The sequence below is a fragment of the Camelina sativa genome, chromosome 9, assembly GCF_000633955.1.
Source record: "Camelina sativa cultivar DH55 chromosome 9, Cs, whole genome shotgun sequence".
Taxonomy (NCBI): Eukaryota; Viridiplantae; Streptophyta; class Magnoliopsida; order Brassicales; family Brassicaceae; genus Camelina; species Camelina sativa.
In genome coordinates, this window is record NC_025693.1 from 25,045,808 (window position 1) to 25,060,854 (window position 15,047).

Sequence of the window (15,047 nt, forward strand, 5' to 3'; positions counted from 1 at the left end):
ATTTAAAATGAGTGATTATTAGATTATACAAAATTGTTATAGTTACTCGACAAACCATAAATATAAATTTGATTTTTAAAACACACAAAAATATATATTGCCTTAAATTGTAACATTTTATAAATATTTTCTTTACCACGTTCACATATTTTACAGGTGAAATGTATTCTTACACGAATACATTGATTTTATAATTTCATTAATTTTTTCATAATGACTTTTTTGGTAATAATTCGTCATTTATAGAAAATATTAGTAAATCGACTAACTCAAAAGATTTAAATAGAATCAAAAATATTAAATCAATAAATTAGATTCCTACAGAAAATTTAGTTTAGAATCCGATTGTTGCTAATATATAATAAAATTAATTAATTAAACTACCGAGTAATTTAGTATATATTGTTATGGTTACATAAGAAACATGCAAAATTATTATGATTAAAAAATAAAATATAAGAAGATATGAATTTGATTTTTAAACCACACAAAAGACATGTTGCAATAAATAGTAACATTTTATCGATATTTTCTCTACCAGAAAACCTCTTACACACTCAAAGATTTCACGGGTGAAACATATTTTTTACACGAAAAGTGCAGCTTTGAATAAATAAATAAAAACTTAAGTTACATATTATGTTTGATACAAATAGATATTGGTTCTAGGATAATAATTTTACTTATGATAATTTTCTTTAAATCGATTTATTTCGCACTATGTGCGGGTTGTTACCTAGTATCGTAATATAATATGTTGATTCAACATCTATCTTCGTGGCTTTGAGGTCAATGAAATAAATCTTAAATCCGACAAAAAAACAAATATTTTAGTAAACTGGTCCCGTATGTAAACGCATTAAGCGGCTCTTCGTTAAAATCTCAAATCTGATTTTGACTCTCTTCTTCTCTCCTCTTTCGAATTTTTTTTTTTTGCTTTTGGGTCAATAAATCTCTGTGTCTGGTACGTGACGTGACCCTCTTCTTCTATATATATTGAAACAAAATCCAGTTTTCCTTTCTTATAATTTATAACAAAACTCAAAACAGAACATCATGGTTACGTACAAAGAGGTATGTCTCTTAATCTTTCTCTCTTTTTTAATTATGAATTAGCTATTTTATCATAAATCATGCAAGCTTTTGCTCTGTGTAAGAAATCAAGATTCGTTATGAAATTATGTAGTTTAAAACTGATATTAAAATGGGGTTTCGTTTTTGTTAGGATTATGTGTTGAACTCACGAGGGATACAACTTTTCACGTGTTCATGGAAACCAGAGGCCGAGCTGCACCAAGAACCAAAGGCTTTAATCTTTCTCTGTCATGGCTACGCCATGGAATCAAGCATCACCATGAGCAGTTCCGTATTTTGAGATTATTCTGATGATTAATTGTCAATATATATATATATATATATTCATAGCAAAACTAATGCTTATCCTCAATATTAATTCATATACATCAGGCACTGCAATGAGATTGGCCAATGCGGGATTCGCGGTCTACGGAATGGACTATGAAGGGCATGGTAAATCCGGGGGATTAAATGGTTATGTCAAAAAATTTGATGATCTTGTTCTTGACGTCTCTTCTCATTACTCTTCGATTTGCGGTAATTATTCATTACGATATATTCCATATAACAAGAATGTTTTACCTCCAAATATGCCACTATTTTAAAAAAAAATTCTATAAATACCAAAAGATAAGTTTAGCATAGCTAAAGCTATAGACCTAAGTAATTAAAATTCTAGGAAGATTAATCATAAAGACCTAAAATTCTTCTTCTTCTTTTTGTAAAATGTTAGCACTAATATATTTTGGAAATGATGAATGTGAAGAGATGGAAGAGAATAAGGGAAAGATGAGGTTTCTAATGGGAGAATCCATGGGAGGAGCAGTCGTGTTACTGTTAGCGAGAAAGAAGCCCGATTTTTGGGACGGTGCAGTTTTAGTCGCTCCCATGTGTAAGGTATGTATTGATCTGATCAGCGTGATCTTCGTGTTTTTAAGTTAGCCCTTTGCATATTATATCCTTACTATTTATAAAGTGTTGACTTTTAAACTTTAAGATTGAGTTTTTTTTCCATACAGTTGGCAGAAGACATAAAGCCACATCCTATGGTGATCTCATTTCTCACAAAGCTAACTCGGTTTATTCCAACTTGGAAGATAGTTCCTAGCAACGATATTATTGACGTGGCATTTAAAGAATCCCACATAAGAAAACAGGTAACATATCATATAGTAGTAGTAATAATTTTAGCTAGACGTTTTCATTACTTAAAAGTGAAATTTTGTTTCAAAGGTAAGAGAAAACGAGTATTGCTACAAGGGCCGACCTCGCTTGAAAACCGCTCACCAACTCTTAATGGTTAGCTTGGATCTTGAAAAGAATCTTCATCAGGTTTCTCATCTTTTTATCGACCTCCTCTGTTATGTCCAAGATTTGATTTTATTTGTTAAACAGAATTTGTGGATCGACATTTTAAAAATATAATTGAATTAAAAAACAGGTATCGATGCCATTTATTGTCCTTCACGGTGAAGATGATAAAGTTACAGACCAAAACGTAAGCAAACTACTATACGAGGTGGCTTCAAGTTCGGACAAGACTTTTAAGCTATACCCGAACATGTGGCATGGGCTTTTATACGGGGAATCTCCGGAGAATTTGACGATTGTGTTTAGTGATATCATAAATTGGCTAAACGAGAGAGCTTCTGTCAAAAACCAAAGGTTAGAGACTGAGTTAAAGCATATGAATGATGGTTTTTCTATGCATAAATAAGTGTTGTAACTAAAACCCTTAGTTTTATACTTTTATGTATCATTTGTTAGTATAAGAATGTTGTAACTTTTTTATGTACACCGAACCGTGCAAGTCATGATAGAGTTTCGTAGATCTTTCTCTGTTATGATATCATTCAAAATGAAATAAAGGTCATCAATTTGAAACCCATCTTGGACCTCAGAAAACAAAGTGATGCAATTTCTTGTTCATACAAGTGATGTTTCTGTGTTTTTACTTACTCTTAATGTTAATTTGTGTTGTCTGATCTGTTTATGTGCATTGGCGGTGAGTCGAATTAATAATGAATGGTGTGTATCGTAAGGTTCATGACAAAATGTCAGAAATTTTCCAATCCTCGCTTTGTATAGTAGATTTGAGTTCTAAATTCTTACAACCTGTTATAATTCAACGCCTCCAATTTTACAATAAGTAAAAGGCTGACCCAATTTTTTTAGTTGATCTAGCGTAATTTTGAAGGATCAAATAAAAAGTTATACAAACACCCAAGTTCATGTTTGAAAATGTAACTTCGCAAGAATAATAAAAAGAAAATATTGCTTCTCTAATACTCATCAAGATGATTCCCCAAATCTACTCTCTGCGTGATCCAATATAAATCCGTATTTAAGAATAATATCCCGTAGTTACTTGAGTTTGACTTGGTTGGAAAACATGTAAACCTTTAATGAATCTCCTCAGTCCTCACAAAACAAAACAAAACAAAACAAAATTTATGAGATTTAGAAAAAAAACTCACGAAAATTGTTATATACCACCACACTGAGATTACCATAAATGAAAATTAGTTACTCACTCTAGCTAGACTACAAAATTTGATGTTGTTTCTTTATCCAAACAAAAAAAATTTGACCATATCAGAACCTACATGTGTACTATTATGGTTTGCATTACATGTCGAAATTTCATTTAGAACAAATTCTAGATCCCAAAATATTGTGGATAGTTAAAGTTCATAAAGAGTTACTAAATCAGTTATGACCTCATATTAACATTTAGACAACCTTTGGCAAACCCAAATTTGTTTGTGGTATTTTTGAATATATGTTTTAATTTGTCATATATTTGGAAAACAGTACATGAAATGTGATATTTATTTGACTTACCATTCAATATTTGCGTTTGGTGTTGTTATATGCGTTTAACAACTGCAAATTGCATTTGATTCTTAAAACATTATAAAACAATCGATAACTTGCTTTCTTCTAGTTAAAGCTCACGACCGGACTTACAACGTTCTTCGACTAGGATTGAATGGAAATGTCAGAGAGCAGGTTACGACTTCACAGAACACTGAACATGAAATCAACCTAAATCTAAGTGAGAAACTAGAATATGATGAGAAGGAAAAGTAACCAGTTTCTTGTTAGTATGGATTTAATTGGGCATCATTTATAATTTATGAAGTTACAACTTCACTAAATGACGTTAAAGAAAAAGAAAAAAAAAAAAAAAACTCATTCCGCCATTAGTGCTTTACTTTTGGTGTTATGAAATTGCTAAATTTAGGCCACCCCTAAAATTTTAGTAATAGGTCTTGCGAGCGAAGAAGAAGGACATCACTATTGTCTGATTCAACCCTTTTCAAACATTTCTTCTTCCACAAGAAACAACAACCTAAGCCATATATTCTCTGTTATGTTTTAATTGCTACTCTCACATTACATTTTCTGTGATCAAACATGGTTAGTTTTGTTCTTCTTAATTATCTGGCTTATAAATTTATGTATATTTGACTTGACTTTTGTAATGTACAGGCTCATGTTGACGGCCAAGTCGGATATAGCGAGGTAAAATTCAATACTCTTATGTTTTTATTATATATCAAATGAACAAGTCTTATAAGTTCAATGATTCAGGAATTCATAGAGAATTCAAGGGGGATGCAACTCTTAACATGCAAATGGTTTCCAGTGAACCAAGAACCAAGAGCTCTCATCTTTTTTTGCCATGGCTATGCAATTGATTGCAGCACCACCTTTAAAGGTATCTATTTACATAATATATATGCATCCATTGGAGATTGAGGAACAAAGAGGTGAATTAAATGTGAATTATTCTTGCTTGCAGATATTGCATCTAATTTTGCAAAAGAAGGGTTTGCTGTGTATGGAATTGAATATGAAGGACATGGAAGATCAGGCGGCCTCTCTGTCTACATTGATAACTTCGATCTTCTCATCGACGATGTCTCTTCACATTTCTCCAAAATATCTGGTCCATCTCTTCTTTCTTGACCTCATTAGACACTGTACATTGTTGAATTTATCATAACGTTAGCCATAAACCAGCTAGACTGTTTCAAAAGCATTTTTCTGCGTTTACATTTCTACATGAGAAAAATGTGTAACATTTTACAGTTTATTTTTGAAAACAAAAGGTATTCTTAGAAAAGTTAAAATGGTTTCATCTAAAAGTATAGGCTAAATGTAAATGCGAACTCAAATTATATTATATGGAGTTTCATTGCAAATCTATAGTAAATACATATTTTTATGTGGTAAATAAATCTTATGCAAAAAGAATTTAGAACTAAACCACTGTCCCATGCAAATGCTCTAGTTATCCGCGATACTAAGCCATGTACGACTTTGATTTTGTTTGTTGTGCGAGGCAGAGATGGGAGATAACACAAAGAAGAAGAAGTTTATAATGGGAGAGTCGATGGGAGGAGCTGTAGTTCTTCTGTTGCACCGCAAGAAACCCGAGTTATGGGATGGAGGAATCCTTATTGCGCCCATGTGTAAGGTGAACATATACATTCACATTCGTACATCGTTTCATATCCTAAAAGAATTATGTATAATTACGTACTAATATGATGAGAGTCAGATTGCTGAGGAGATGAAACCATCACGAATGGTTATATCTATGATTACTATGGTTACGAATCTGATCCCATCATGGAAATCGATAGTTCCGGGACCCGATATCATCAATAACGCGTTTAAACTGCCTGAAAAGAGACAAGAGGTACTCTTACTTTTTTTTTTTCGATACGTACATCATTTATAAGATATGATTTTGTTTTTTGGTAACCAATAAATTATAAACGTTGAAAAATCTTCGGACCAGAATCGCTATCACACTCATGAGTCATGACCCTTTAAACATACAGATAAGAGCGAATCCAAATTGCTACCAAGGGAGACCTCGTATGAAGACAATGAGCGAGCTTTATAGAGTCAGTCTCGATCTAGAGAATCGGTTGAACGAGGTAATCTACTAACATATACATTTTTTTGGTAAAAAAATATACTAATATACATATATATGTAAATGTTCAAAACAAACCCAAAAAGTCACCAAAAAAACAAAAAAAAAAACAATCTAACATCTTAAAATGTAAAAATGTTAATTTGGGGTATATGTGCATGTGAGAATAGGTGACAATGCCGTTCATAGTTTTGCATGGAGAAGATGACAAAGTGACGGATAAAGGAGTGAGCAAATTGCTTTATGAGGTGGCTTCATCTAATGACAAGACCTTGAAGTTGTATCCAGAAATGTGGCATAGCCTTCTTTTCGGGGAGCCTCCAGAGAATTCAACAGTTGTGTTCAATGACATTGTCCAATGGATGCAGACAAGAATCACTACACTTAATGTCAAGGCTAATAATGATGAAGCAAAATCTCAAATCTGATTAACTCAGACTCGGTCTAGACTACTACGTACAACCACGTCTTGTTATTTTCTCCTAGTGTGCAACTTCATTTTTTAAGGTTTGAAATTAAAAAAAAAAGGTTGGATCATAGCTTAAGAGATTAGATGATTTTATCAAATAAGTAAGATTTTGTTTTCTAACCTTCTGGGTTGTTTTTGTATTTGTCTATTTAATATCATGTAGATACAGTAAGTACTAAGTACTACTGGTTTAACTAAACACAAGCATCCAAAGTAAATGTAAATTCCTTGATTGTATTACCCTTGATTTTGAATTTTTTAGTAAATACTATATGGGCCGGTTTGGTTTCAGAAAACAAGCCCATGATTGGATCTTTGCGGTTAGAACACCTCTCTCCGAGCTTCGAGCTATGGCGGTAATATTTAGGGTTTATTCATCTCCTTCTTCATCATAATCTTACCAAATCTAAAGTTGATAATGCGATAGGAGTTCGCATAAACTCGAAAGGCCAGCGAAAATCTTAAGTTGAAGTCTAAAACCCTAGCAGGTTCGGTGGTGGTTGTATTGTAGGGTTGGGTCGTTTGAGAGAGATGTATCTGTACAGTCTTACACTGCAGCAGGCGACGGGAATCACCTGCGCAATCAACGGGAACTTCTCCGGTGGGAAGACGCAGGAGATTGCGGTAGCGCGTGGCAAGATTCTGGATCTTCTCCGCCCAGACGAGAACGGTAAGATCCAAACGATACACTCTGTGGAAGTATTCGGTGCAATTAGATCCTTAGCTCAGTTTAGGTTGACCGGTGCGCAGAAGGATTATCTAGTGGTTGGGTCAGATTCGGGTAGGATAGTGATACTTGAGTACAACAAGGAGAAGAATGTGTTCGATAAAGTTCATCAGGAGACCTTTGGCAAGTCGGGTTGCAGAAGAATTGTGCCTGGCCAGTACTTGGCTGTTGATCCCAAAGGAAGAGCTGTTATGATTGGAGCTTGTGAGAAGCAGAAACTGGTTTATGTTTTGAACAGAGATACTACTGCTAGGTTAACCATTTCTTCTCCTTTGGAAGCTCACAAGTCTCATACTATTTGCTATTCTGTCTGCGGTGTGGACTGTGGCTTCGATAACCCCATTTTTGCAGCCATTGAGCTTGATTACTCCGAGGCAGATCAGGATCCTACTGGCCAAGCCGCTAGTGAGGCTCAGAAGCATTTGACTTTCTATGAGCTCGATTTGGGGCTCAACCATGTCTCTAGAAAGTGGTCTGAACCAGTTGACAATGGTGCCAATATGCTTGTTACTGTTCCTGGAGGAGCTGATGGGCCGAGTGGTGTTTTGGTTTGCGCCGAGAATTTTGTTATTTACAAGAATCAGGGTCATCCTGAGGTGAGAGCCTTGATACCTAGACGAGCTGATTTGCCTGCTGAACGAGGAGTTTTGGTTGTTTCTGCAGCCGTGCACAAGCAGAAGACAATGTTCTTCTTTTTAATTCAGACCGAGTATGGTGACATTTTTAAGGTTACTCTGGATCACAATGGAGATAATGTCTCCGAGTTGAAGATAAAATATTTCGACACCATTCCGGTCGCTGCTTCGATTTGTGTTCTGAAGCTGGGGTTTCTTTTCTCTGCTTCGGAATTTGGAAACCATGGTTTGTATCAGTTTCAGGCCATAGGGGAGGAACCTGATGTAGAGTCTTCATCCTCTAATCTGATGGAGATTGAAGATGGTTTTCAGCCCGTCTTTTTTCAACCTAGACGACTTAAGAACCTTGTTAGTATTGACCAAGTCGGGAGTCTGATGCCACTCATGGACATGAAAGTCCTAAATCTTTTTGAAGAAGAAACCCCTCAGATCTTTTCACTTTGTGGGAGAGGTCCACGCTCCACTCTAAGGATACTGAGACCTGGTTTGGCCATCACTGAGATGGCTGTCTCTCAGCTTCCAGGTCAGCCAAGTGCTGTGTGGACGGTGAAAAAGAATGTGAGCGATGAGTTTGATGCATATATCGTTGTCTCTTTTACCAATGCTACTCTTGTTCTTTCGATTGGTGAAACAGTTGAAGAAGTTAACGACAGTGGGTTTCTTGATACTACCCCGTCCCTGGCTGTCTCCCTGATCGGCGATGATTCTCTCATGCAAGTCCATCCCAATGGTATCCGCCACATAAGGGAAGATGGACGTATTAACGAATGGAGAACTCCTGGCAAGAGGTCAATTGTTAAAGTTGGGTATAATCGGCTTCAAGTGGTCATTGCATTGAGTGGGGGAGAGCTTATCTACTTTGAGGCAGATATGACGGGTCAGCTGATGGAGGTGGAGAAACATGAGATGTCTGGTGATGTGGCTTGCCTGGACATTGCGCCTGTTCCTGAAGGAAGACAAAGGTCTCGCTTTCTTGCGGTGGGATCCTATGATAATACTGTGCGCATTCTATCTTTGGATCCTGACGACTGTCTGCAGATTCTCAGCGTGCAAAGTGTCTCTTCAGCTCCGGAGTCTCTGCTATTCCTCGAAGTTCAGGCATCGATTGGTGGAGATGATGGTGCTGATCACCCGGCAAATCTCTTCCTTAATTCTGGTCTGCAGAATGGTGTTCTATTCAGAACGGTGGTGGATATGGTGACTGGTCAGCTTTCGGATTCTCGATCCCGCTTCTTGGGACTGAAGCCTCCCAAGTTATTCTCCATTTCTGTGAGAGGTCGGTCTGCAATGCTGTGTTTGTCTAGCCGACCTTGGCTTGGTTATATTCATCGGGGACACTTCCACTTGACGCCTCTTTCTTACGAGACTTTGGAATTTGCTGCCCCTTTTTCATCTGATCAGTGCGCTGAAGGTGTAGTCTCTGTCGCTGGAGATGCTCTGAGAATTTTTATGATCGATCGTCTTGGTGAAACGTTCAACGAAACAGTGGTCCCTCTGAGGTACACGCCTAGAAAATTTGTTGTCCAACCCAAGCGGAAGTTGTTGGTTATTATCGAGAGTGACCAGGGAGCATTCACCGCAGAAGAGCGTGAAGCTGCAAGAAAGGAGTGCTTCGAGGCTGGTGGAGTGGGAGAAAATGGCAATGCAGATCAGATGGAGAATGGTGCGGATGATGAAGATAAGGAGGACCCGCTTTCAGATGAGCAGTATGGTTATCCAAAAGCAGTTTCTGAAAAGTGGGTTTCTTGCATCAGAGTTCTTGATCCTAAGACAGCTACGACAACTTGCCTCCTGGAACTTCAGGACAACGAAGCTGCATACAGTGTCTGTACGGTGAATTTCCATGATAAAGAGTATGGCACTTTGTTGGCTGTTGGTACGGTCAAAGGGATGCAGTTCTGGCCCAAAAAGAATCTAGTGGCTGGGTTCATACATATTTATAGGTTTGTGGAGGATGGGAAATCTCTTGAGCTTCTTCATAAGACGCAAGTAGAAGGTGTTCCTCTTGCTCTGTGCCAGTTCCAAGGAAGACTGCTGGCAGGGATCGGACCTGTCCTCAGATTGTATGATTTGGGGAAAAAGAGACTGCTTAGGAAATGTGAAAACAAGCTCTTTCCAAACACCATTATCTCTATCCAAACTTACCGTGATCGTATATACGTTGGTGACATTCAGGAGGTGAGTGCTAGATCCTATTTATATGTTTACTTATTATTGTTGTTGTGCGCTTCTTATTGGTAAATAAATATCTCATCTGACCTATCAATTTTTTGTTTTGTTTTTGCAGTCTTTCCATTACTGCAAGTACAGGCGCGATGAGAATCAGCTATACATATTTGCAGATGACTGCGTCCCGAGGTGGCTGACAGCATCGCACCATGTGGATTTCGATACCATGGCAGGGGCAGATAAGTTTGGGAATGTGTATTTTGTGAGGTTGCCGCAGGATGTGTCGGAGGAGATAGAAGAAGACCCGACAGGCGGGAAGATCAAGTGGGAGCAAGGAAAGCTGAACGGAGCACCGAACAAAGTGGACGAGATAGTACAGTTCCATGTTGGGGACGTTGTGACGTGCTTGCAGAAAGCTTCGATGATCCCAGGTGGATCGGAATCCATAATGTATGGAACAGTGATGGGTGGCATAGGGGCATTACATGCATTCACATCCCGTGATGATGTCGATTTCTTCTCTCATCTAGAGATGCACATGAGGCAGGAGTATCCTCCTCTCTGCGGGAGAGACCACATGGCTTACAGATCTGCGTATTTTCCGGTCAAGGTATGAACCAAAAAAACCATTGCTCTTTTTCTCCTCTCCAAATAAAAAGCCTTGTTTTTGAATTGACACTTTTTGCATCTTTTATGTTTAACAGGACGTGATAGATGGAGATCTCTGTGAGCAGTTCCCGACACTTCCAATGGACTTGCAGAGGAAAATAGCAGACGAGTTGGATAGAACACCTGCGGAGATTCTCAAGAAGCTCGAAGACGCTAGGAATAAGATCATTTGAAAACACACACAAAAGAGGAGTCGTTGTTTTGTTGAAGAGGACAATGTAGAGTAGAGAAAGAGGTTATAATAGTTTTTTGTAAAGCTCTGTCTTCAATGGTTTGTAAAACAAAAACTCTTGTGAGAACTGATGAGTGAAGTCCAAATTTACTTTTGAATTCTACCATTTGGATCTCGTATATTTTAGTTGTTATTCTTAATGTTGATCCTTGTAGTAGTTGTGTGATGGCATATGGATGGTAAATGTTAATAGACTCCCGAACGTAGGCATTCCCATTCATAAAGTATGGATTAGTGATCCTAATTTTCACCTATTACTATCTCCTGAATTATACTCCTTTTGTTTCATATTTTCACCTGTAAGCTCGAAGGCGCTAGGGATAAGATCATTTAATAAAAAAACACAAAAGAGGAGTCATTGTTTTGTTGAAGTGGACAATGTAGACTAGAGAAAGAGGTTATAATATAGTTTTTGTGACAGGATGTTTTATTGGGAGATTTGTTTAGCAAAATATCATACACTTCAATATGACTACTAAAAGTAAAATAGAAGTAACTATATTAGAAGTTGAAACCTAAGGAATGGTTATCCTTGAGTCTTATTACAAGTTCTTTAAGGCTTGCTTTAACAGTGTTCTCATCATGTTTGGTACCTTCCTCAGCATGATTCTTCAGACTCATAAGCTTGGTACCTTTCTCAGCATGAATCCTCAGACTCGTAAAGACAATCTTGTAGTTATCGTCTGATGTCGTTGTTATCGGTAGCTTGTACGAAGAAGAACGATGGCTGAAAGATTTCCCGAGGAAGGTGTTTTTATTGTTATGTGTGGAAGAACATATGTTCTTAAAGAAACAAAGGAAGAATCCAACAATACACACAACCCATGGTGGGATTCTGATTTTATGTTTATCCATGATTTAATGCTTATTATGCATCTCAGCAGCTTGCCACGATTTTCCTATGATTTAAACAAACTTTGTGGATTAATAACTTCATAGTCTTAATCAAGTTATTAATCTAAGTTCTTCCTTCCAAAAAATTATCTAAAAGTGTTGTTTTACATTTAATACAAAAGTAATAATTTTTAATTACTAAAACTGAAAGCAATATATGTTATGGATTGTGGTTGTGTCTAAACATTTGGGTACTTGGTAATATATTTACCTTAGAATTAGTCATTTGACCAATTTGCACAAACTGTGAACCTTTATTTCTTTCAATATATGTTATGATGGATGTGAATCATCAAATAAAGTGATTGAATTCATGAGTCAATTATTCATTTTAACATTAATCAAATTTAAATTACTTTTGAAACATACACAATGACAAGTTTATATGAATCATGATATGCTATATATTGTTGCTCCATGAAGTAAATATCATGATCTTAATTAAGTATGTTTTAGGAGGGCATCTTAATATTAATATTAAAAGAGAAATATATCAATTTGACTTTTAAAAGTATCAATTAAAATATAGGTTACTACGTTATATCCTGCGCATGCGCGGATTGTTATACATATAATTAATTATGTTAATTAATTTAATTTTATTTAATAATTAAAAAAGCAAAAAATTCTAAATCTAAATCTTTTTAGAAAATTTACATTTAAAAAAAACATACAATTTCATAATTTATAACTAATTTAAATATAATCACACATACATATCTATTTATTTTCTTTGTTTTATTATTATTTAACTTCAATAATAATTTTCATTAGTTTCTCTGAGGATTTGAGGTTAAAAAAATGATTAAATGAAAATTAACTATGATATTCAAATATTAATTTAAGTTGCTCATATAAGCTAATACAAAACCTAAAGTATTAAATGAGAGAAACGAAATTATTTTCTATAAAATCATATGAAGTGCAAGCAAAACTTTAAAGTACAATTCCCAAAGATTAATTTTATCTTTAAGTCTATTTTTTATATTGCCCTCATTTTAAATATATATTGCTAATAGTTATAATTGTTTCATCTTTGTAGTAAAAGCTAGATAGAAATTAGAATATTATAATGTTTTTTATATAGATAAATCCTTTTGAAGTACATATTTGAATTAAATAAATATAGCTTAATGATCTTTATGTAATTATATGTTTAATCAGAAACTAAATATAATGATGAGTATTCTTAAGAAATGTATTACAATTTTGTTAAAGGTAAGAGAGAGTTAAGAAAAATTGATTTGATATTTCATAATTATAATACAAAATTTCTTTCCTTAGAAGTTAGAACATTACATATTTTTAAGAATCAGATAAATATATATAATATGTAAGAAATAATCTAACATCTAAAGTAAAGAAAGAAGTACATAAAAGCAAGAAGAAATAAAATGGAGAACAATGTAAAATATATTATTGAACTCTTAAAATATTATTTTCATTCAGTTTTCAACCAATGCAAGAACATTAAAAACATAAAAAACAAAAACAAAAATATTTAGGATTTGAGATATGATGGAGGAGGATGTGAGAATGATTATTTATAGGATAGGAAGTGATGGAAGTTACATTTCTCAAAAATTAAATTAGAGGAGTTATAATTATAATTGCTAGGGTATTTAACTGAAAGTGAATGGAGAAAACAAATAGGCAATTCACAGTTTATGTAATTTTAGTTACAATTTAGTACTAAAGTGTATATTTAAAGTATGAATTAATGTATATGATTAAATATGTTACATTTTAGGTTTAATTAAAAATAAATATTAATTGTTTAAGAAAATAAATACCAAATAGACCAGTAAGGAGAGAGTAACTGAAATTAGAAAATATTATATAATATAAAATATAAAAATAATTAGGTAAGAAAATATTAAAAAGAGACCACAAAATAAATTTAAAAGAAAATTACATGAAAATATGTCACATGTTACAAACAAATTAATTATGAAAATAACTTATATATTTTTAAATTAGATGATAATAATCAAAAATAGAAGAGTGTGTCTCTCATATTTTTAAATTAGAAAGATGAAACTAAAAAAGGGAAAAATACCAAAAAAATACATGACTTATTTAATATTTGCTTGAAAAAAAACATGAACTACTTTCATTGCCAGAAAATACTTAAACTATTTTATAGGTGATAAAAAAATATATGAACTATCACGATTTTCCATTTTCTCACATATCATTGTTATGATTTTTAGCGACGTTAACGTCGGTATATTGATTTAAGATCTCCGTTGTTGGTCAACGAAACACCATGAAAACGGAGATGAGATTAATTAGGGTTTCTAGCGGTAATTGAACATATAAGAAGGTAGGGGTGGAGAAGAGAGTGAGGCGAGAAAGAGGAGAAGACGGAACTGTGAGATTCCTTCGGTTTTGCTTTGGGAAGTAAAGATATTTTTGTGACAGATTAATTATTTACACAGACTATTAATAAATAGCTTAAACATAAGAGAAACAAAAAAAACAAAAGATTCAAAGGTGCCACGTGGCAGATGATAGAGCTTCCTTAGAGAGTGTAAGTAAGCCTACTTTATTATATTAGATTTAAAATTAAAAAAAGCTAAAAAAATCTATAATTTGGGATAAGACTAGAGGAATATTAAAATCAATTTTTTTTGTTGGTTGGAAGAGGTCCACATTGACCTTATTAATTAACACTAGATGAGTACCCGCGCACAGCGCGCATTATCTTTTGACGATATGAACAATTACATTTTCACTGTCAATATCAGATCGTGTATTGAATAGCCAAAAACGGAAGCACAAACCATGGTGATCAATATCATGTGACTGAAATTTTGGAGTAGCCACCACACATAATTGAATCTTAGTGTAACAGTATGGAAAAAAACTGTAGACTCATAATCTATTCTACCTCTTCAGAATCAAACACAAAATGACCAGTTTCTTCTTATTCTATAGTAAGATCACATTTAACAACAAACATTCTGGCCCTAGATACATAAAATTACCATAGTGAGAATGAACTTGCAATTCTATGTATGGTTGAGCACATAGAGTTATAGAAAAAAGGTTTGCAGAGAAGAAAAACAACACATAAGAACTTTGATTTTTCTTGTTTATCATCGAATGCGAATGAATATAATCACTTACAAACTATAATTAGAAGAACTAATTAAACATCTTTCTCTATTTATTCATGAATCCTGCTATATAAGGATTTGTTTTTTTCGAACCTGCCA

The 15,047-nt window shown here is 34.5% G+C and overlaps 3 protein-coding genes across 3 annotated transcripts; all 3 read left to right on the forward strand.

Moving 5' to 3' along the window:
- LOC104712145 (caffeoylshikimate esterase-like) lies at window positions 872-2,951 on the forward strand. The gene is made up of 7 exons (XM_010428977.2): window positions 872-1,074; window positions 1,226-1,361; window positions 1,468-1,614; window positions 1,844-1,974; window positions 2,097-2,234; window positions 2,311-2,409; window positions 2,519-2,951. The coding sequence occupies exons 1-7, from the start codon at window positions 1,057-1,059 to the stop codon at window positions 2,792-2,794; spliced, it is 945 nt and encodes a 314-aa protein (XP_010427279.1). The 5' UTR covers window positions 872-1,056; the 3' UTR covers window positions 2,795-2,951.
- On the forward strand, window positions 4,666-6,699 carry LOC104712146 (caffeoylshikimate esterase-like). The gene is made up of 6 exons (XM_019230048.1): window positions 4,666-4,801; window positions 4,886-5,032; window positions 5,433-5,563; window positions 5,648-5,788; window positions 5,934-6,032; window positions 6,202-6,699. The coding sequence occupies exons 1-6, from the start codon at window positions 4,666-4,668 to the stop codon at window positions 6,457-6,459; spliced, it is 912 nt and encodes a 303-aa protein (XP_019085593.1). The 3' UTR covers window positions 6,460-6,699.
- Window positions 6,858-11,064, forward strand: LOC104712147 (splicing factor 3B subunit 3). The gene is made up of 3 exons (XM_010428979.2): window positions 6,858-10,040; window positions 10,150-10,641; window positions 10,736-11,064. The coding sequence occupies exons 1-3, from the start codon at window positions 7,032-7,034 to the stop codon at window positions 10,871-10,873; spliced, it is 3,639 nt and encodes a 1,212-aa protein (XP_010427281.1). The 5' UTR covers window positions 6,858-7,031; the 3' UTR covers window positions 10,874-11,064.